Source organism: Akebia trifoliata, unplaced genomic scaffold, assembly GCF_017979445.1.
Source record: "Akebia trifoliata isolate Shusen 1 unplaced genomic scaffold, ASM1797944v1 Contig00603_ERROPOS1908002, whole genome shotgun sequence".
Classification (NCBI taxonomy): domain Eukaryota; kingdom Viridiplantae; phylum Streptophyta; class Magnoliopsida; order Ranunculales; family Lardizabalaceae; genus Akebia; species Akebia trifoliata.
The window spans coordinates 50,312-73,908 of NW_028237130.1; the positions used below are offsets into that span (position 1 = coordinate 50,312).

At 33.2% G+C, this 23,597-nt stretch overlaps 1 protein-coding gene and 1 pseudogene across 1 annotated transcript; both read left to right on the top strand.

Annotated features, from left to right (window-relative positions):
* The first annotated feature begins 1,599 nt into the window (after window positions 1-1,599).
* On the top strand, window positions 1,600-3,295 carry LOC147381289 (F-box protein AFR pseudogene; annotated as a pseudogene).
* A 4,802-nt stretch (window positions 3,296-8,097) lies between these two features.
* Window positions 8,098-9,983, top strand: LOC147381290 (F-box protein AFR-like). The gene has a single exon (XM_086430630.1). The coding sequence runs from the start codon at window positions 8,681-8,683 to the stop codon at window positions 9,782-9,784; it is 1,104 nt and encodes a 367-aa protein (XP_086286756.1). The 5' UTR covers window positions 8,098-8,680; the 3' UTR covers window positions 9,785-9,983.
* Window positions 9,984-23,597: the final 13,614 nt, after the last annotated feature.

Below are 23,597 nucleotides of genomic sequence, written 5' to 3' on the forward strand. Positions count from 1 at the left end.
ACTTGAATCATGCACCTAACATTATGAACTTAGATACAGTGAACCACTTTAGTTTATTATCTCAATCATACATCCCCTTTGAAAAGAATTTAAAACTAAATTTAATATTTTAATAAAATATTTTATAAATTTGATTTATTTAAATAAAAAACCAACACAAGTCTGAGGTCAGAGGTTTTAGGGCCATGTCATCTCGAATATTCACCAAAAGTCTTTATCAATTAATTTGATTGGAGACTTGAGCCCTCCTCAGAAATGCTTGCTTTATTGTTTCCTTGCTTTCATACATACTTTCTTTTGCAAATCCTTACTTGAAGGCCGAAATATTAAAATTGATTGTTGATACATACCCACACCGTTTGGAGAATGAAGAGTAGATCAAGTCAGATTTTGATAATTGATGGTAAGAACAATGAGGCTTGTATATTCACCCTTCAACACCTCAATAATGTCCAAGGTGATTTTCAATTTATAAGATTTTGAATCTATAATTTTTTTTAATTCAGTTGTTTTGGCTTCACCATTATCAAAGCCTTATATATCCCCAAAAGAAAAATGGAGGCCAACTTCAATTTCTTAGCTTAGATCTTGAATTCTTAGAGGATAGGCTTGCAATGAATTACATCTTATGCCAATCAATTATCCTCTTAAAAACATGCAAAGATATGAATTTGATGATTTCTTCAGATATGTAAGAAAGCTAACGAATCCTATACAATTTATATTACTAGACCGGAGTCCAAGATCACCCATACATTGAAAGAAAATGAAAGACCATTGTTTAGATGCGTTGAAATTATTGAAACCCGAAGAATATTGTCAGAAGAAGTGTATCAAGAAGAATAAGAGAACCACTCAGATAGATCTTTGATTTAGAGAGTCAAGATTATTGAAGAATGTTAAGAGCCAGGAAGTCAACCCAAATTTTTTACTTACAAAATTCATAATCGATCCATCGTAATTTTATTTATAATTAAAAAATGTCAATTTCACAAATACCTTCATCATCGATCCCTCTAGCTAATGAAGGATTCAACACCATCTCTCTCCGTGAGTTGTGATTTTCTAACTCAAAAAATATCACTTGATTTGTACTTGACCGATGTGGCAAAGGCACGAAATCATGGATCTTTTTTTTTCGTGATTCACAAGAACACTGATCAACAGTTTTATGACCTTGCCACAGCGTAAGTGAAAATTTTTGAGTCAGAAAATTATTAGCGGACTGTGCTTAAGATTTAAAAAATATATATATTCTATAATACTATTAGTTTTAATTAGTTAATTACTCTATGATTTATTTAAAATAAATAAAAAAATTTGAAGTCCAAAATTGATTGTGACATGTGATGTATTAATGTATTTGGTTGAACATATATTTCAATATGAGATATCATTTAGTTCATGAGAAGGACCATCCAAAAAGTGGGCCTATAAATTAGATGGTTAAGATCATTTCATAAATATGATTTTTCGAATGATGAAATCCACGAATCTCGAAGAGAATCCAATGGTCTACAGAGTATTCCATCAGTTTCGATAACTTACTGAGTTGAGTGAGTCAGATGGGTCAGTTTGCTGGAAGAATTAGATGCAACGCTTGATGTGACGGCTCTCTCCGCTCTCTTTATATATTATATAATGGAAAATGCATCTGTTTTCGCAGATTTAAAGCAAGAAAGAAAGAAAGAACAATATATCACCAAAACGAACGCTTCCGTACTATAATGGCGTCGTCGTCTTCTTCTTCTTCTTCTCTGCGATTGTTACGTTTTTAGCTTTTGAAAACCAGATCAGATACTTTTGTTTTTAGAGAGAAATCCAAAGCTGGTTTCAATCGATAACGCCATAGTCACCTAATTCGGCTTATTTTAAAAATCTAACATTTCTTTAATCGAATTTGTCTCTGTTCTTCAGATTTGGCGGAATTCGCTTTGTCAGAAGTTGCCCCTTTGCGACTTTTACTGCCCCAGATCCGGATTCTAGAAACCCTAATATAAAAAAATCCGCATATAAGTCCATGTCATCTTCAAATCTTCAAATTTCCTCCCCTGTTCTCGAACACATCAAATCTGATTTTCCAAGATGACGATCTCATCATTAAGAGTAAAGAATCTCGAAGAAAAACACGAATCTGAACAACCGTTGATCCCAGGCTTACCAAACGATATCTCTGAACACTGTCTCCTCTACCTACCCTTACCCTTACCAAACCCTAGTTCGATCCGTCTCTTCTTCATGGAACAGAACCATAAAAAACCCTAGTTTTCAACTCTCGAAGCTTAATCTCTCTCTATCTCTCCCTTACATCTTCGTTTTCTCCTTCGAGAGATCAACGGCTAAGCTTCAATGGCAAGCTTTCGATCCTCGATCCAGCCGTTGGTTCGTTCTCCCACCGATGCCGTGTCCCAAGCCAGTTTGTCCATCTGGATTCGCCTGCGCTGTTCTTCCTCACAAGGGGTCGCTATACGTACTCGGAGGTATGAAATCTGACACCGAGTCATCTCTACAAACCCTAATCACGTACCGTACATCAACCAATGAATGGTCCTTAGCGTCTCCTATGCTTACCCCACGGTCGTACTTCACTGCTGAGAGCATACGAGGGAAGATCTTCGCCGCTGGAGGAACTAGCGTCGGACAGGGGGGTACAATAACAACAGTTGAGTGTTACGATCCAGATAAGGACACGTGGACTCCTGTTGCTAAAATGCGCACTGGTTTAGCGAAGTACGATACAGCGGTAATCGGAAACAAGATGTACGTTACCGAAGGATGGACGTGGGCCACGTGGCCCTTAAGTTCACCAAGAGGTGGGGTCTACGATGCGGAGAGGGACACGTGGCAGGAGATGAGTGTAGGGTTGAGAGAAGGTTGGACCGGGATTAGTGTTGTGTTGGACGACAAACTGTTTGTGATCTCAGAACTTGGGGATCATCGTCTTAAGGTTTATGTTCCAGAGAGTGACACGTGGAAGTATGTTGGAGGTGGAGAGTTTCCCTGTAAAGCGCTGCAGCGACCATTTGCTGTCAGTGCAGTTGAAGGGAGGATTTATGTGGTATCGCGTGGATTGGATGTTGGAGTTGGGAGAGTGTTTGAAGATGAGAAGTTGTTAAAAGTGGAGTGGGAAGTGGTGGAATCTCCCAAAGCTTTTAAGGCATTTGATCCTTGTGATTCCAAGTGCTTTACAGTTAAACAGGTCGTTATTACAGTTGAAGTGGCTTTTAATTGATAAAGTTACAAATGTTCAGACTTTGAAACTAATACGTATTTGATTTTGATTTTGGTTTTTATTTATTTATTTATGGGTAGAGTATAATTTTGGCATGGTTTTGTTTGGATTCTAAAATCCAATTCTTACCCATATTTGGATTCTAGAATCTGTTATTATGTTTTGAATTATAAAAGATATTCAAGGATCAAATCAAATTTACGATTCCAGCTCATTGTTTATTTTAATAACTAAAACATGAAAGATAACGAATTAGGAGGTTTTTAAAGTGACAATTTTCAGATTTAAAGTAATTAATTGGAAATAGTCATTTTAAACTTGTGGAATTCATTATTTTTGAATTTTTTTTAACGAAAACATGATCGTCTATATTTTAATAATTAAAATGAACAAGAAATTGTAATCTTAAATAACTCATTTTAAGCTCAAGAAATAGTGATTCACCCAATTAAATTACATTCTTGGATTTTATAGGATTTCTCTAAGAGAGTTGCTATTGTCGCACCAACTTTTGCCAAGGCCACACCAACCGTGTGCAATTATTCTTGGATACTTTATAAAGGAATTGGTGTGACAGTAGTAGCTTTCTTCTTGAATAGACTGGCTCTTTGTCCTTGAATTTTTCATGGTACATTAGTAGAGAGTTTCCTACCTCACATGCCTTAACAATTAATTATTTTGGTGTCCCATCTTAACCTACTTTAAAAAATAGGAACGGAAGCAAGATCATTTCTTGTTCTTTGTCTTTTAGCGGGTAATACTTGTTTCTTGCTGTTTTCCTTCTTTTCTTCTTCTCTTTTTATTTATTTATTGTCTGTGGTCAAAACACTTTTTACATTCTTTCTATCATATTTCATATTACAAGAAAAACGAGATTTTGAGTTTAGGTTTAAAATTTATATTCAAAATAATTGTGTAGTCAAATGAGATTCTGAATTTTAAGAAGTATTTTCTTTGATTTGATTTCAACAATCCAAAATTCATGTCCTCACATTTTGTACCTCTCTTTTGTGATATTTCAAGAACTAGTGTTTTATTGGTCTATCAGCACAAACATATTCTTTAGGATTACGAGAGTAGAAGAGGAAAAACAATAAAATTGGTGGAGTATATTGAAAAAAAAAAGTAGTAGAGAAAAAATAATAAAATTAGAGAGTTATTCTTAAAACAGAAAAGAAGATGAAAGAAAACAAAATTAAAAGTTATCCTCGAGATTTGTAATTAGATTAAATTCCAACCTTGAATGATAAAGAGAGTATCATTATGTTTTATTATATAGACTAGAGTTCACCTGTGCCTACGACATATCATCTTTCGGGTTAAGGGGGTAAAAATGAAAAATAAAATAAAATTGGAGTAGGTAGTGGCAATTTTAACACGACCTGAGACATGAATCAGAAACGACACGAAATTAGTAGTTTGGGTCAAGCCTAATTGGATTTGAGGTATTACTGAAAAATTTTAAAATTAAGAAGGTAAAAGATGAAAATTAATAAAATGAGTTAAAAAAGGGATAAAAGAAAAATATAATAAAATTATAGATAATGAAAAGTAAAAGAAATAAAGTGGACTCTACAAAACTATAGTTTGATGAGAGAGTTAATGATATAAAAGTGGAAAAAAAAAATAGAAAGGTATTAGTAAAGAATTTTGAGGTTAAAAGGATAAATAAAAATAATAAAAAAAGTTAAAAATGGTAAAAGATAAATATAACAAAGTTAAGGGAGTTGAAATAAAATTGAGTGAAAAAGAGAAAAAGTAATAAAGTGACTAAAATGGATCCCATGCAAAGGTTTGAAAAGCTTTTGTTAGAGAGACCATTGATAAATGAGTAGTGCTGGAGTAACACATAAATTGACATCATTTGGGATATTGGTGTGCACAGAACCATAAATGCTTCTCGTTTGTATCTCTATGAAAAACATATATGATTTTATACACATATCCACGTCAACAATGCTTGAAGTGATGTTAATTCTAATGTTACTTTATTATTTTTCTTGATAAATATAACTTTGCCAACTTTTATTCTAAAATATAATTCGCAGTCATAATTTGATTCTACAATCTATTCTTACATACAATTTGGATTATAAAGAAAAGATTCATCCCTTAAATAGAATATGTGGAAAGGTTGATTTGCTTTATCAAAATAAGGATGCAATTGGATTACATAGTTGGAATTTATAATGAGTTTTGAAGTAGGTTGGTCTCCTTGTTTTTATTTTTTGTCTCAGTACAACCATTTTCTTTTTGAACTTTCCTTTCTCTTCAGTTCAAAAAGAAATTACATTTGATTGGTTCCAACTGTTAATTCATTTTTTATCCGCTCCTACTATCTGTCGTAATAGAGCATAATTTCTTGCAGACTTTCAAAATTCTTATGGGGGAAATAAACCCCACGGCAAATCCTCCCCTAAGCTACAAGATATACCATATTAAATGTTTTATTGTACACGAAAATTCTTGGAAACCTTTTTTTAAATGTATTAGGCCTACTATCTCTAAGAATATTGTCAAAAGTGCACGAATTAGAATATTGGAAATACTCGGATGGAAGATCTTTGGCTAAGAGGATCAAGATTGTTGAAGGATAAAAAAAAAAAAAAAAGGAATTGAATCAAAATTTATACCCACAAAATTCAAAAACTAATCCCTCGATATATATTTTCGTTATAATAACAAAAATATCAATTTCACAAACAACTTCATCATCAATTTCTCTAATTAATAAAGGCTTGAACATGGCCAATTACCCATCTCTTTAGGCTCTATTAATGGGTCGTTTTAAACTGACCCCCTTAGACTTTGCATTCAACATTGTGCTGATGTAGTCGTAGGTAAAGAATTGTAGATTTTTTTCTAGAGAAATAGAGAAAAAAAAATCTATGGTTCTCGCCCACTGCCACGTCAACACAATATCAAGTGCAATGTTGAAGGAATTCACTTCAACTTATCATAAACATAACATGCATTGCCTATGCTTAAGAACTTTTTAAATCTCGGAGAAATTTATCTTGAAGGTAAATTTCAACCATTAGATTTTGCATTTAAAGGTGTGGATGGTTTCTTAAGCCTTTCACTCCTCGAGATGAAAATTGTCTTCTGATTATGGGATTTATCCGAAGAGCTTTCCTCATTGTTGGTGTTGACTTGGTTGATTTCTTCTGATGGTGGGCTTAACCATGGTCTTTTGACCTCTTCATCTTCAAGAAAATGATTTTACTTTCTCCTATACCTTTATGGCTTTTAGGACGATAGAATGTAAGAAGGTAAGAAGGATGAGACCTGGTGTGGTGCTTGCTAATGATCCTACAAAGATTTAGTCAATACTTAGATAAAAGAGAATGAATAAAGAAGATGAATAGTGGACTTGTAGAGTTTTTTTTTTTTTTGTTGCCAATCAACCCCTTATATGTTTTGTACGTTAGTTTTTATAAACTAATTCTAGAGATAGATGTTACAATACGACTAATCCAGACGTTTTAGATGAATTGTTCAGTTGGAGTACACTTGAGTGCTTTGGAAGATGAATCCATGACATGTCAAGAAGATTTGACCCTGATGTGTCAGTGTTCCAGGTCATTAAATTGAAGTAAAAAAAGATCTCTAACACATGGTGTCCCATTAGTCTGATAAGATCTTTCTTCTATTTATTCATATAAAAAGGACTTCCTTGGACTTAGATATTAATTCAGGGTCGTTTTTGTGTTACGAGTCTAATTGGATACAAATCAAGGGTTTGATTAGGAATAAACTAAGGTAAATATGATCTCAAATTTAGATCAGGAACAAGTTAGGGATCGAATACAGGCTCGGGGAGGGGTGGGGGGGGGGGGGGGTCAGATGTGTGATATCATTAAGACGTGGATTGCTTTAACATATGTGTTTAAATGTGTCTAGGAGCTTGAACTTTGTATTCTCTTAAAGTTAGTTTGCACCTTAGGGATAGACGTGTCAAGATATTTCACACTTTTTATTTTGATAAGTTCTGTGTCCCTTGTTATGAATAAGGGGACTTGACGTACAAAGGAGTTTTTTCCTCCTCTAGGTCGACTATGGGTTCTGAGTCCAAGCTAAGGTCTAACTGATCTTTTTGGTTTCCTTCAAGTTAGTTGTAGTTTGTCATTCTGCACTTGTCAAAGTTAGGTCTTACCATATTATGTTTTGAGTGATCTCAGTTTGTATCAAACTTACACTCTATTTATGTGATTTTAGTTTTAATTCCTTCTTTCTTGAGGAGACTTGGCCCTGTTAAGGTGCTGAATTGTCTGTTTGGTTAAAACTGTGCTTCACACTCTTTATGATAGGACTACAAATTACTATTTTTCTTCTTATCGTAATATTCTTGGCTCTAGGCGTAGAGCTCAGTATCTCCCTGTTTACTGATTTGATTAAAAACATTGATCAATTATTTCCTAGCGCCCCCCTCGTCCCTTTGTGATACTTATCTTTATCATGTTGCGTGAAAAAAATGATCTCCATAAAAAGATTGGGATCATGTGTTTTTTTTTTTTTTCATGAGTCATTCTTAGGAGTCAAGGTATCCTGACCCTTTTTTAAAATAAATTATAAAGTAATTAATTAATTAATTAATTAAAGAGTACACATTCATCATGTGTATTAGTTACTTCGAAACAAATAGTATATTATAGAAAATTCAAGTCCAAAACTAATTGTGAGTTGTAATAGTGATGAATTAATGTATTTGGTTGAACATCCATTTCAATATAAAAATAATATCTTTTAGTTAATGAGAAGGACTAGTGGCCTAAGAATTGACAAGCCAATGACTCAATACTTGCATATGAAGTAAGCCATGGCCTATAAATATGATTGTTAAGGTCATTCCATCAAATACTAATCTCGAAGAGAATCCAATATTCTACAATTCATTCCATCAGTTTCGACTTTCGATATCCTACCAAGTTGAGTGAGTCAGATGAGTCAGGCTTCGAGAACACTATGATGCCAACGCTTGATGTGACGGCTCTCCACTCCCTCCTATATAAAAATGCTGCTTCTTTGCAGATTGAAGAACGAACATCACCAAACCGAACGCTACCGTACTTTAATGGCGTCTTCTTTTTCTCTGCGATTATTATGTTTTTAGCTTTTGAAAACCAGATCAGATCCTTTTGTTTTTAGAGAAAGAGAGAGAGAGAGACCCAAAGTTGGTTTCAATCTATAAAGCTACCATCACCTAATTCGGCTTATTTAAAAAAAAATCTTTAACATTTCTTTAATCGAATCGGTCTCTGTTCTTCAGATTTGGCGGAAATTCGCTTCGTCAGAAGTTGGTTTTTTGCGGCTTTTAGTGCTCCAGATCCGGCTTCTAGAAGCCCTTAAAAAAATCCCAAAAAAAGAAAAAAGAAAATCGCCTGTGAGTTCATCTCATCTTCAAATTTCCTCCTCTGTTGTCGAGCACAACAAATCTGATTTCCCAAAATGACGATCTCATCATCAAGAATTGAGAATCTCGAAGAAAAACATGAATCTGAACAACCGTTGATCCCAGGCTTACCAGACGATATCTCTGAACACTGTCTCCTCTACCTCCCTTACCCTTACCAAACCCTAGTTCGATCCGTCTCTTCTTCATGGAACAGAACCATCAAAAACCCTAGTTTTCAACTCTCAAAGCTAAATCTCTCACTGTCTCTCCCTTACATCTTCGTTTTCGCCTTCGAGAGATCAACGGCTAAGCTTCAATGGCAAGCCTTCGATCCTCAATCCAGCCGTTGGTTCGTTCTTCCACCTATGCCGTGTCCGAAGCCCGTGTGTCCACCTGGATTCGCCTGCGCTGTTCTTCCTCACAAGGGATCGCTATACGTACTCGGAGGTATGAGATCGGACACCGAGTCATCTCTGCAAACCCTAATCACGTACCGTACTTCAACCAACGAATGGTCCGTAGCGTCTCCTATGCTGACTCCACGATCTTTCTTCGCTGCTGGAAGCATCGGAGGGAAGATCTTCGCAGCTGGAGGAAGCTGCGTCGGACAGGAGGGTACAATATCAACAGTTGAGTGTTACGATCCTGACAAGGACACGTGGACACCAGTTGCTAAAATGCGCTCTGGTTTAGCAAGGTACGATGCAGCGGTGGTGGGGAACAAGATGTACGTTACGGAAGGATGGACGTGGCCCTTCAGTTTCTCTCCAAGAGGTGGGGTATACGATGCGGAGAGGGACACGTGGCATGAGATGAGTGTAGGGATGAGGGAAGGTTGGACGGGGATTAGTGTGGTGTTGGATGGCAAATTGTTTGTCATCTCAGAACATGGGGATTGTAGGGTTAAAGTTTACGTTCCCGAGACTGACACGTGGAAGTATGTGGGAGGTGGAGGGTTTCCATGTGATGCGTTGCAGCGACCATTTGCTGTTAGTGCGGTTGAAGGGAGGATCTATGTGGTGTCGAGTGGGTTAGATGTGGCAGTTGGGAGAGTGTTTGAAGATGAGAAATTGTGGAAAGTGGAGTGGGAAGTGGTGGAAGCTCCCAAAGCTTTTAAGGATTTTATTCCTTGCAATTCTCAAGTGCTTTACAGTTAAACTGGCCGTTATTACAGTTGAAGTAGCTTTTAATTGAGAAAGTTAAGAAGCTTTTCGCAAATTTTCACTAGTTTGACACTAATATGTATTTTGTTTTCGTTTTGGTGTTTTTGGTTTTGATGAGTAAATATTACTTTCGCAGCCTTTTGTTTGTATTTTTCATGATTATATTCAAGAATCTATTGTTAGGTTTAGTTTTTGGATTATGAGTAAATAGAATATGTTGGAAAGGTTCATTCATTTGCATCGACTTAAGCATCCAATTAGATTACATTTAGGCCCAAGATTATGGTTGACAATGATCCGATATATACCTCTTGTCTGAATCGATGCAATCCAAAAATTGGAATTTCAGATTGAATTCGGATGTATCTCAATCAGTTCAGAAAAAAATCCAATCTAAATATATATTTTTTATTCTTAATTTCATATAAATACATATAGATAAAACGTTTTAGTCTTTTTAATTCCCCTTTATATTTGTAGTTGGGAAGTAGATTTTTTAAAATTTTATATGATTTCAAATTTTTTGAATATTGATAATTTGAAAATAAGACGTGTTTTGATCGGTTTCAAATTAAGGTTGAAATGAAACAAATCGGATTCAGTTCAAATATTCATTAATTGGATCAGATTGAGTTTATGTTAAAAAAAATTTTGGATTGATATTGGAGTGGTACCGATCTAGTACTGAATCGATCCATTACCAGCCCTACTATTCGACCTAGTAAAAAAAAAATTCGGATCAATATTGGAGTGGTAATGAGAGTTTTTTACATCATATATCCTAAACAATCAATTATTTTGATATCGCATCTTAAAGTAAGATTATTTCTTGTTATTTTAATTCCTAGTGGGTGATACATATTTCTTATGATTATGGAGTTTGTTTCTTTCCTCTTTCTTTCTTTTTGTTTAATTTAATGATTGAAGTCTTGGCATTTTCGCATTTTGTTATATCATATTTCATGTCACAAGCAACAGAAGATTTTGAATTTAGGTTTTAAAAAACTATCTTTTCAAAGGATTTGTGTAATCAATTGAGATTTTAAATTTTAAATTGTATTTTCTATAATTTGATTCCAACGATTCAAAATTACAATTTGGACTAAACACTTTGTACCTTTCTTTTGTGAACTTTACAAGAATTTTGGAAACTTTTGTTATGGGGACCAATGGAAAAATGGTGCCAAATCTAATGATCCTAGTTACACTTATGCATCCAATAGTGTCTTCCTTTGATTTTAGTTTTGGTTTTGTTTTTGTTTCGGTAAGTAAATATAACTTTGACAGTTAAGTACGCTTGGGCGAAAGTAGTATTAGGATGAGTGACCTCTTTGGGAAGTCCTCGTGTTGCACCCTACACACTTAAAAAAAAAAAAAAGTAAATATAACTTTGACATCATTTCGTTTAGATTCTTAAATCTAATTCTTACCCACACTAAGATTTTGGAATCTATTGTTACATATTGTTTGGAATACATGGATAGGTTGATTCCTTTAGATCAACATAAGGATTCAACTAGATTACATTGTCGGATTTTATAATGATTCTTAAAATAGGTTGACCTCTTTGTCCTAGTTCTTTCATGGTATAATCATTTTCTTGTTGAACCCTCTTTTTTCTTTGGTACAGAAAGAAATTATGTTGGACTGATTCAAATAGTTCATCATAAAAGAAATGATTGTTTTTTTAATCAGCTAAGGAAAGTAATAACTTAACCATGATCATCTATCAAATGCAGTTCAATATAATTATTGAAAATTTTTATTGACACGCCAAAAAACATTGAGGAGGGGCCAATGTGGAAAAAAAAAGAAAAAACAAATTTCTTTTTGGGCACTCCTTCTTCCCTTTTTTTTTTTTTTTTCTTCTTCTTCTCCTCTTCCTCCTCCGATCTCTCTCTTTCTCTCTGTTTTTTTTTTTCTTTTTCTTCTTTTCCTTCTCCCCCACCTCCTCTCTCTTTCTGTGTGTGTGTGTGTGTGTTTTCTTCTTCTTATTCTCTTCTTATGATCGCTCTTCCCCTTTCAATTTATTTTTTCTTCTCATTCTCCTCTCTCTCTTTTATTTTTGTTGACTGTTATGTTATCCACCTTCGCTTCCGAGTAATGTCCTCACTTATCGTGTTGTAGTTTGACATGTGACCTCTTATACTCATAGTTGCTCTTTCTCCATCAGATCGATCTTTTGGGGAAAATGGTTGTTAATATGACGAGGGAATTTGTGTTATCTACCTCCACTCCTAAATATTACGTGCTCACATATCATGCCCCAATTTGACCCTCTTATATTTATAGTTGCACCGTCCCCATCAGATCGATCTTTTAGAGTAAATGGTTGTTAATAATTTTCTTCTTCTTCTTCTTCCTCTTTTTAACAATCTCCATGGTTGGAATAGGTGATCAATTCCTTTTCTTAGAATCGTACACGAGAATTGAGAGTTCTCTTACTCTCATATAGCTCAACAATCAATTATTTTGGTATATCATCTAAATCTACTTTAAAAATAAAAACACAGTTAGAGTGTTTCTTGTTATTTTATCTTTTAATGAGTAAAACTTGGTTCTTGTGATTTTGGAGTCTGGATATTTTATTTTTTATTTTTTTTGTTTAGTATCCGAAATCGTGATACATTTGCATTCCTGATATATCATATATGATCATAACCAATAAACAAAAGGAAATTTTGAGCTTAGATTTAAAATAAAAATAAAAGTTGTGTAGTCAAATGAAATTGTAAGTTCTAAATGGTATTTTCTATAATTTGATTTCAACAATCCATAACGAAAAACCTAGTGCCTCTCTTTTGTGAAATTTACAAGAATTTGGGTAGCTTTTGTTATGTGGACCACTGTTAAAATGGTGCCAAAGCTAATGATCCTAGTCACCTATCCAATAGAGCGATTCTTTTGTTTTGGTAAATAAATATAATTTCAGCTTCATTTTTTCGGATTCTGAAATTCAATTCTTACTCATAAGTTATAACTAGATTTTTGAATCTATTTTTACACATCCCCGAGTAGAATATGTGGACAAGTTGATTCATTCGAACCAACATAAGGATCCAATTACATTACATTGTTGAAAGTTATAAGGATTTTTGATATAGGTTGACCTCCTTATCCTTTTTAAAAAAAAAGGCAGATTATTTCTTGTGATTTGTCATTTAATGGGTAAAACTTGTTTCTCGTGATTTTGAAGCCTTGTTTTTTTATCTTTTATCTTTTTGACTTTTGTTCGATTTAGCATATAAAGTGACTTTTACATTCCGAGTATCATATTTCATATCAGAAGCAAAACGAGATTTTGAGTTTAGATTTCAAAATTATTAAGAAGTCAAAAGAGATCTGAATTCTAAGGAAAATACTTTGCTTCAAAATTTTGAAGGAGCCCCCTTTACATTATGACACGTGGTATTTTGAAGGAGGTATCCCAAATATTGATAGAATGTAAGGATGTGAATTAAGTACGAAAATCCTTGGCGTCTCACATTGCGGAGAGGGTTCCTTCAAGCGGGCTGCCTCTTTCAAAGTCAGACTCAAATTGTAAAAAGTATTTTCTGTAATTTTATTTCAACAATCCAAAATTACAATCCCAACCAAACACTTTGTGCCCAGGGGCGGATTTAGAGTGGGGTCTGTGGGGGCAAGTGCCCCCACAAGAACTTTCACCGTCTATGAATAAAATGGGCCACTATTACCCCCACAAGAGCTATTGGGACGGATTTTAATGGCGGAGATTAATATTATCCTCACAATTTTATTTTTTCCAATCTTAGTTGCCCTCACAATTTTTTTTTTTCACTCTTAATTATTCTTACAAAAAAAATTTATACTCTTGATCGCTCCTACATAGGCAAAATCCTGGCTCTACCCCTGCTTTTGCCACTTGTTTTTTTTGTCAAGTATATAATAGTCATGATTTTCTAATGCCCCTTTCACACAGCCCCCTAACGTGACATGGCCTAAGACCATAGATTTCCCTTTTTGGGATATAAGATTATACATCCCCATAAATATGTGCAGATGTGTATCCCGAGAAAAGAATCTATGATTCTAACACATGCCACATCAAGGGGCACGTGTCAGAGAGGGTCGCCAGAAAATCATTATTCTATATAATAATGTGTGGAGCTGTTATGGGGGACTATTATTAAAGTGGTCATTTTTTTCGCACCCACTTGCAACCATACATTATTACATTTCACCCAAAATGTGCCTTTAAGTGAGCGCAAAGACCTTATTAGAAAGACAGCTACTATTGGTACCCCAACTTTTACTTATTACACTCCAATTAAAAATAAAGAAAATAAGTGAATGACTAAGAATAAATAAAAATTGGAGTGCCAATAAAAGCTCTCATTTGTTTGCTAGATTATATATTTTTTGAATTTCAAATTTTATATAAGCGTAGTCATAATTGTAAATTGAACAAGTGTTATAATGTTGAGATAATAATTTGAGTTAAACCTTTGTTATGTTTGAATAGGGTGTTTTAACCTTTGATTGGAGTGTGATAAATAATTTACGTAATTGGGGTGTAATAAGTAAAAGTTGGGGTGCCAATAGCAATAAAGATTCTGCTCAAATTATAATCTTAACATTACAAAACTTTATAACACTCTTCCAAATAATTTCAGTAATTATGATTAGGCTCATATAAAATCCTAAACCTAAACAATAGAAAAATAAAAAAAATCAGACGTCACCCAACTTTTACTTATTCTCAATCATTCATTTATTTTCTTTATTGAGATATTTCTCAAAATGTGCACAACTTATGACAAAATTCTGGTCCTGTACAATGTTCATTTTAATTCCAAAAATATGTTTTTTCAGTGAATTTATCACTTATATAATCAACAAATTCGTTAATAAATTACTAGCAAGATAGTTGACATGATAAAATCATTGGTATTTTATCAATGAATTTATTGATTGTAAAATCGATGCATTCACTGAAAAATTATGTTTTGGGAATTAAAATGAACAGTGTTCGAACTCAAATTTCGTCATATTCCAGGAGGAATATGAGAGATTTATGGGACAGACCTATCTGTTACAATATTATTACAAAAACTCCCCTACTTTATCAAGTTTGTTACCTGCACAAACCTTACTTTATGAATCATGCTACCATGACTAATTTAGTCAGATTTCAAATCTTACAAAAGGTCATTCAGATCACATGGACAATCAAATTAGAAATCAAATAATACAGACTTCTATTGCATGTAAAAAACTCAACTTCCATAGAAAAAAGAATCTTTTTGATATTGATAGTAGATGTTGAAAATGGATGGATATCAAACTTCCAAGTTTAAAATTAAAATTCAACGGTAAAAATTAATTTTTTTTTTTAAATTCTTTTTTTTTTAAAAGTTCTTAGAATTATAATCTTGTACATCAGATCATGTTTTTGAACGTCAGAAATTAATGTGATTAAAATCCACTCCAAGGAATGCTAAGTTACAAATTAACTGCAAAAATTATATATTTATGACGTGGATCCGCTTTAGGATTTGCTCCGCAACGAACTTGAGAAAGCAAGGTTTGGTGGGAGAAGAACATCATAAAGTAAGATTCCCTTGGAGTTATATAAAAACTCCAAGGTAGTTTTTATAGTAAAAGTGCAAGACACACAGGACACATTTGAAGTGGTGGAGTGCATATAACTGTGGATGCTTTTTTACTCCTATCTCGCAGAAAAGCATCGATAGTTATATGCACGCCACCACATCAGATGTATCCCATTGTGTCACTCCAGCACGACTCTAAAATCCAAGACATCTTTCCAATGTTGCCGTTTATCGAGTGAACCCTATAAGTTCACTTGTCCTTGACAAACTGTGGATGATGAATATAGTTTGGTTTCCCCAAAAAAAAAAAAAAAAGGGGTTAAGGGTTCCAGGTAAATTGCACCTAGGAATCAGTGTTTCACCTTCAACACGGTTGAGGTTAAAAAAGTCATTTTATCATCTCAAATTGCATACCGAAAACAAAAAAGAAAGAAAAAAAACCCAAAAATGAACATGAAATCATATCAGTCGTTGTTGCTTTAGGACTTCTAGCCATTTTCACTTTATTGTAATCGTAACACTACATTTGAATTTCAATGTTTGATTTTCAGCGAAAGTTGAATTTGGAGTTGGAGTTGGCGTAAGAGTGAGATGGGCACGCTTGACATGGGTGACCGAGTGGGATGGACTACGATGGATATATAAGGATAGAACTGTAATTTTGACACCTTTAAATTTTTTATTTTTTCATTGATATTTCTCTAGGCAAGTGAGTTAAAGGTCAGTAATTAATAGGTGATGGTGGGTTATTATGAATCCGACTTGTGGCATGGACAACCACAGACTTTAACCAACTTAGCAAGTGGGACACCTTCTATTGTTCACATGTGTCCTAAAGGCACTTGTTAAATTGCATTAAATACACCTTGAAAATAAGTATTTGAGGATATTTTTCATAGAAATTCAATTTTCAAAGTGTATTTATTGCACTTTAACGTAACTAAGACCCTAAATTTAATTATTTGATTTGATATTTTATGTATATTTATTTTTTATAGCACAAGTAAATAAGGATTCAAAAAAATTAAGGATTTTATTTTATATATAAAATAAAATTTTGGTTTTGGTTTTGATTTTGCTGTGTATTTATGACTTTGGCAGCTTTTTGTTCGTATTCTAAAATTCAATTGTTACCGATAATTGGATTCTAGAATCTGGTATTGTGAGTATGAAAGATATCCGACCATAATTAGACTATGTGGAAAGGTTGATTCATTCGAATCAACATAAGGATCAACTAGATTACATTGTCGGAATTTATAACGGATTTTGAAGCAACTTGACATCCTTGTCATTGTTTTTTTTCATGGAATAATCATTTATTTGTTGAACTCACATATTTCCATGGTTCACAAAGAAACTATGTTAGTCTGATGCAAATAGTTCATCATGAAAGAAAGGAATTTTTTTTTTTGCTAAGTGAAATAAATGAATCACTTAAATCTTATTTGGATACAAAGTAGAAAGTAAGCAGTATTTGAGTAAGAAAGTAGTTTTAGGAGAGTAAATTTTATAAAGTAGAAAGTAATTTCTTTTTATTTTATAAAAATTAATTTTTTTTACTTTTTAAAAGTAATTTTTTTTTAAATTAATTCATAAAACTTTTTAACTTTCAAAAATAAAAAATTTATTTTTTAAGCGTATCCAAACACGCTCTTAGTCGTGATCACTAATTAAATGTATTTAACTTTCAAGTTGCTATAACGCCCATATATCAAACTTATTATGTGATTTTAAAATCTTTTAAACAATCTCCTTCATTGGAATAGGTGATCAATTCCTTTTCTTGGACTCATACATGAGAGGGTGACTTATCAGTCAATTATTTTCGTATCTCATCTTAATCTACCTTAGATATCGAAACAAAATAAATTTTATTTTTGTGATTTGTCTTTTAATGGGTAAAACTTGTTTTTTGTGTGAGTTTGGAATCTATTTCTCTTTCTTAAACCACTCGTGTCCTTAACAAATAGGTTTCCCAAATCCCAACACTAGCCTCAAAGAAAGTTCGACTTCCTCCATCAAAAGGTGGTTTTCTAGGAATCTCTATTGTTCCAGTTTTGTGGACATAATCGAACGTCTATAATATTCGATCAAACGTGTGGTGGTGTTCACAAACACTAGTCACTGTTGCTTTTAAGACTTGTATCCATTTTTTCAACTTAGGAGTTAGGACTTTAGGGTTTGTAGGGTCTTTTTAGAAGATGTGTGAGAGTCAAGTTCCATAGACATTGAGAGTTCGTAGAGGCACTAATGTTGAATTTCAATATTTGATTTTCTGCTAGAGTTGAAATCGTCATGATCGAATCACTCTCGGTCTAGACGACTTGCGAATTTATGGCATGGGCGATTGATGGGTATGGGTTATAAATCCAACTTGTGGTATCAACAATCACAGACTTCAACCAACTCAGTAAGGTTAGTCTTACTAACTTAATAAGATTTCAAATCGTACTAAAAGTCGTTGTGCTCACCTTGTGGTATCCAAAACATGATCTGATCCTACAAACTGTGGAGGAAAAAATTCTATGAACTTTAAAAGATTATTTTTTACCGTTAAATTTAATATTAAATTTGGGAGTTTGCTACCCTGTTCATTTTCAAAACACTTTAAAAAAAAAAGATTTTTTTTTTTAATATGAATTTCTAGGCAAGTGAGTTAATGATTAGTAATTAGTAGGTGAATGTGGGTTATTCATTCAACTTGTGGTATGGATGCTCACAAACTTTAACCAACTTAGCAAAATGGCTACCTTCGATTAAATTTACTTATTTGATTTAATAATTATGCATATTTGTTTCTCATGTCATAGGTAAACAATGTTTAAAAAATATTAAGGATTTTATTTTATATATAAAATGAAATTTCGGTTTTGATTTTGAATATGACTTTGACAGCTTTTTGTTTGGATTCTAAAATTCAATTCTTACCCTTAATTAGATTATAGAATCTATCGTGCCTATAAAAGATATTAGACACAAAGCAGAATATGTTAAAAGATTGATTCATTCGAATCAACATAAGAATCCAATTAGATTATATTGTCGGATTTATAATGGATTGTGAAATAGGTCGACCTCCTTGTCTTTGATATTTTCTTTTAATGGTATAATCATCTTTCTATTGAGCCCTCCTTTCTCGTTGGTTCACAAAGAAACTATGTTTGATTGATGTAAATAGTTCATCATGACAGAAATGACTGTTTTTTTTTCTTTTTTGCTAGGTGAAAGAACTGAATCACTTAAGTCTTGTTAGGATACAAAGTAGAAAGTAATTATTAGAAAGTAGAAAGTAATTTTCTTTTATTTTATTTAAAGTTTAAAAAAAAAAAATTTAATTTTTAAAATACACCTAAACAAACCTTTCAACCTTTAAATAGTAAAAAATTATTTTTTTAAATATATCCAAACAAACTCTTAGCCATTATCACTAATTAAATGTGTTTCACCTTAAAGCAACTCATCAATTTGATCATTTTAAACATATATGTGGTTTTAAAATCTTTCTAAAAATCTTCTTAATTGGAATAGATAATCAATTCATTTTCTTCAAATCATACATGAGAGCATGGCTTAACAGTCAATTATTTTAGTATCTCATCTTAATCTATTTTAAAATTAGAAACAAAGCAAATTTACTTCTTATGATTTGTCTTTTAATGGGTGAAACTTGTTTCTTGTGATTTTGGAGTCTATTTCTCCTTCTTGTTTTATATAATGTTTGAAGTGACACTTTTGCCTTCTAGATAACAAATTTCATATCTTAAGCAAAAGGAGACCTTGACTCTTGAGTTCAGATTTTTAAATTTATTTTAAAAATAAAATAAAATAAAAAAATCGTCTAGTCCAATTATATGAAGTGTTTTCTATGATGTGATTTCATCAATCCAAAATTACAATCCTGACCAAGCATCTTGTGCCTCTCTTTTGCGAAATTTACAAGAATTGCTAGGGTCGAAGATAGATTTCCCAAATCCCAACACTAGCTTCAAACCAAGGATGATTTAGATTGGAGAATACTCCTAGGGATTCTCACTAAATTGTGTCTCTAGATTTTTGGAATTGAGACTTAGGTACTAAGTAATATTTTCTAAATCCAAGGAGGTGGCTCAATGGCAATTTCGGATCAGATAAGTGGTGAGAGTCTGTAGGTTGTGAGTTCAATACTCAGTATGAACAGTATTTCCTCAATGCCAATCACAAGGGCGCACCCTCATTTACCCAGTACGTGTGACGTGCGGGCATTACACATGAGGGACCATATATGCCTTGGCTCCGGTTGTGATTCTTCTTGTCCCCCTAGTCAGACCTAAGTTCGGACACCCCATCATAAAATATAAAAAAACTCTAAGGAATCTCTATTTTTCCTCTTTTTATTTCAGCCATATGTTTTGTGTACATAAAAGATTATGTTTGAGGTTAGAAAGGTTCTATGGGTCTCGACTCTCAAACCACCAACGGAAAACAATTAAAAATGACCTCAAAATAAACTTTTATATTTGATAAAACATGTGGTGTTCCTCACAAACACAAGTCATTGTTGCTTTAAGACTTGTGACCATGTTCAACTTATTCCAAGGACTTTAGGGTCTGTTTAGAAGATATGTGAGTCAAGTTGGATAGACATTGGGAGATCTTTGTGACACTAAATATTGAATCTCAATGTTTGATTTTCTGCGTGAGTTGGAGTTTAAATTGCCGTAATAAGAGGGTGATATAGACCCTCTAGGCCTAAATGACTTGAGAATTTATGGCATAGGCGATTGATTGGGATGGATTACGAACCCAACTTGTGGTATCAACAATCACAAACTTTAACTAACTTAGCAAATCTGTCACCATCTATTAAAATTTTCTATTGGATTTCAGAATTATGTATTGGGTAAGAATAGCCTTACTAACATATTAAGATTTGAAATCTTCCTGATCCAATGCCACAAAGACGAAGAGGACAAAATTCTATGAACTTTAAAAAAAAAAACTAATTACTAGTTGAGAGAATTTTGAAAATAATTTTATTTTATTAGGGTTTTTACATAATTTAAAATATTAGTTGAGAGAATTTTGAAAATACTTAATCTAAGAGTCGACAGTTTATAATTTTATCCATTTAGATGAAAATGACCTTAGTAATAATCAAATTAAATGAAAATGTGGGGGCAATTTTATCTTCTAAATTGTGGCGTGGAACCACATCTACTCCGCCTTCTCTCATTATAATAGTAAAGAAAAGTAAAATTTTGACAAAAAATGATCATATCCAACACTAGAAATTATCAATCAAATCAAGGGTTGTGTCAATGGACTCAAAAGAATTTCGGGCGACACATTTATTAACCATGGGCCATAACGATAGTATTCCGTAAACATCCTACAACAACGACATTATCATCATCACCAAAATCTTATCCAAAGGATTTGGAAAAACCTTCTTCCTCCATTCCACTTTCTCCATGACCACATCTATATTATGTGAACTAGTGGAGATGGAGGAGTTGTGGAGTTCTTTCCTTGTAACGTCGTCATCATCATTATCATTATTATTATTACAACCATATAAATAATAATAATAATGTGAACTAATGGAGATGGAGCTGAGGTTGCAGAGTCATGTCCTTGTGGGGGCCGAGGCAACCCATGTGCTTGCTTTTTATTAGGTGAAATTGGATGTGTTCACAACTGGGGTGGGTGTATTAAGTGTATTTAAATGAATTCAGCTGCAATTGCTGTCTCTTTCACTGCTATGTGGGGACATGTCTTTCTCTTTATATACACAGTTTTCTTCATACGACATCCCCAAATATCTTTAGGTCTGTATATGGGCCAGGCTGTAAAGGCTCAATTTTATTCCAGCCTCAAAATCCAAGCCCAATCAATCGGATTTCATTTAAATATATATGATAAATAAAATCATATTATAAATGATTGGGCTATCAAACGCCCCATCTTAATATCTTAGTGAAAGTTACACATTTTGTTACTTGTCCAGAGAATTTAAAAATAAAATTTAATTTAATTTTATATTATTATAATATTAATAAATGTGATTAATAAAGTTTGTAATTTAAATTTTGATACTAATGGATTTATTACATCAATAATATATACTCACCCATCTCTCGCAATAATTAGGAACATACTGCTCAACTAAAGATTCTTCAAAAGCATGAAGAGCTTTTTTCTTAAGAGAATTTTAAAAGATAAAATACTCTTTAAAAAAATTATTTCTTATGATTTAGTGAATTTATTTAAGATACTTATATAATTTTAAAATATTATTTAACATGAATTGGGCATCAATAATACACATTCTTCTCTCATTATAATAATAAAGATTGTTGCTAAACTGTGCAACCACACAATATTCTCTCAATATAATATTATCTAATCTAATCTTTCAAATTCTAATCACATGATAACTTTCTGATTTCTTTATGTTTAATGGTGGCCCTTCAAGGGTTTCAATCATTATAATTCTAATTTCTCACCTAGTCGGCGCCGTCGCGCCTTATTCCTTATATATATATTGGTCTTTAGATTGTTTGGAGTGGATTGTTAGGTGGAGTAATATCTTCCCAAGATCCAGCACCACAGAACTCACGAGGACAATCCAATTCCAATGGATTGATTGGTGGGTGGGCCAAGCTCTAAAAAGTTTATCAAATTCTTTTGTATTGAAGTACTAATAAGCATGGTTCAAAATTTTGTACCTTTTAAAAATATTTCTGTAGAAAATTATGATTTTAATCGAAACCTAAACAAAACATTGAATATTTTAAAAAGTATTTGAGGATTTAATTGGCTACGTGGCTCTGAGTCAGATATGCTAAACCCAACCTAACCTAACCTAAACAAAGCTAGGCTTTTATATAATATATTACAGATTGGGCTTGAAAAAGGCTTTTGAAAACCCAACCATTTCGTCCTCTTTTCCCAGACTTTTCTTATTTAGTTTCTAGCGTAATCCTCTTTGGGGTTGAGGACGTAAGAATAGGGAAAAATATATAATTGAAAGGGTATTATTAAAAAAAAAAAAATTAAGGCTAAAGAGGGTAATGAGTTAAGAAGAAGTAAAAGAAGAGATATAGTAAAATTGGAAGAGTGAATAAAATAGAATCTACAAAAATTGTAATTGAATTAAAAGTTTTATCTAGTTAGATGGAAAATTTATATCCCACAAACTATAGTAAAGTAGGCCCTATCATTATGTTTTATTATATTAACTAAAGTTCACTCATTCCCAGGGGCGGAGCCAATTTTGCTCATGTTGGGACAACCAAGAGTAGAAAAAAATTGTGGGGACAGTTAAGAGTGGAAAAAAAAAATTGTGGGGGCAATAATGACAGATTTCTTTATCTGCCACTAAAATCTGTCGCAATAGCATATTAATCCATAGAATTTGAAAACTCTTGTGGGAGCAAGTGCCCCCACTCTAAATCTACCCCTGCTCATGCCTCATCCTCTTTGGGGTTAAAGTGAAAAAACAATAAAGCTAAAAAGTTATTATTAAAAATCTTAGAGATTTAAGGACTAGAGAAGAAGAATAATAAAATAGGTTAAAAAGGTTAAAACAGAAAAACTAAAAGAGGAAAAATAAGATGAATCATTTATCCCCGTACCCGTAACAAAGGTAATCCTACAATTGTGTTATATATATATATATATATATATATATATGGATTAGGATCCGTATACACATAAAACTACTCGTAAGCTACAACATGTTTTGTCTTATATGGGCAAAAATGTTTGGAATGGGCTGAAGATTTCAAATCTCATGGGGCCAGCTAGAGTTTTGCAACTTGTCGGTTCAGCTACCAAACGCCCCGAAAGTCTCATCTCCAGACTTCCATCAATTAATCCAATCCGTCCAGCTATGGTTTGCATAAAAGTCCAAAAATTATGACCAATCATGTCCTAACTAATTGCCCAATCAATGCACATCCAAAGAAACGGAACAAGCAGCAATGGGACCAACACCCACCAACTCCTGTTTCAGAGGTGGTAGGCAGTTATCATAGACCACGTGCTCTAGTTTGTGAGCTGGCGAAGACCAATATATCTCGTCACCTAACAAAATCTCAAGACAGTATACCATTGGAACTGTTGGGACACATGCACCCATACACTTTTGGTCTGGCTTATATTCCAAGAACAGCTTTTGTTCATAATCAAAGAGATTGAAGGCTGCCACGACCAATATTAGATCCATGCATATGGGACCATTGTACCGA

Bases quoted from the DNA above. Each gene is read 5' to 3' on its own strand.
- LOC147381290 (XM_086430630.1), top strand. From the start codon at position 8,681: ATGACGATCTCATCATCAAGAATTGAGAATCTCGAAGAAAAACATGAA.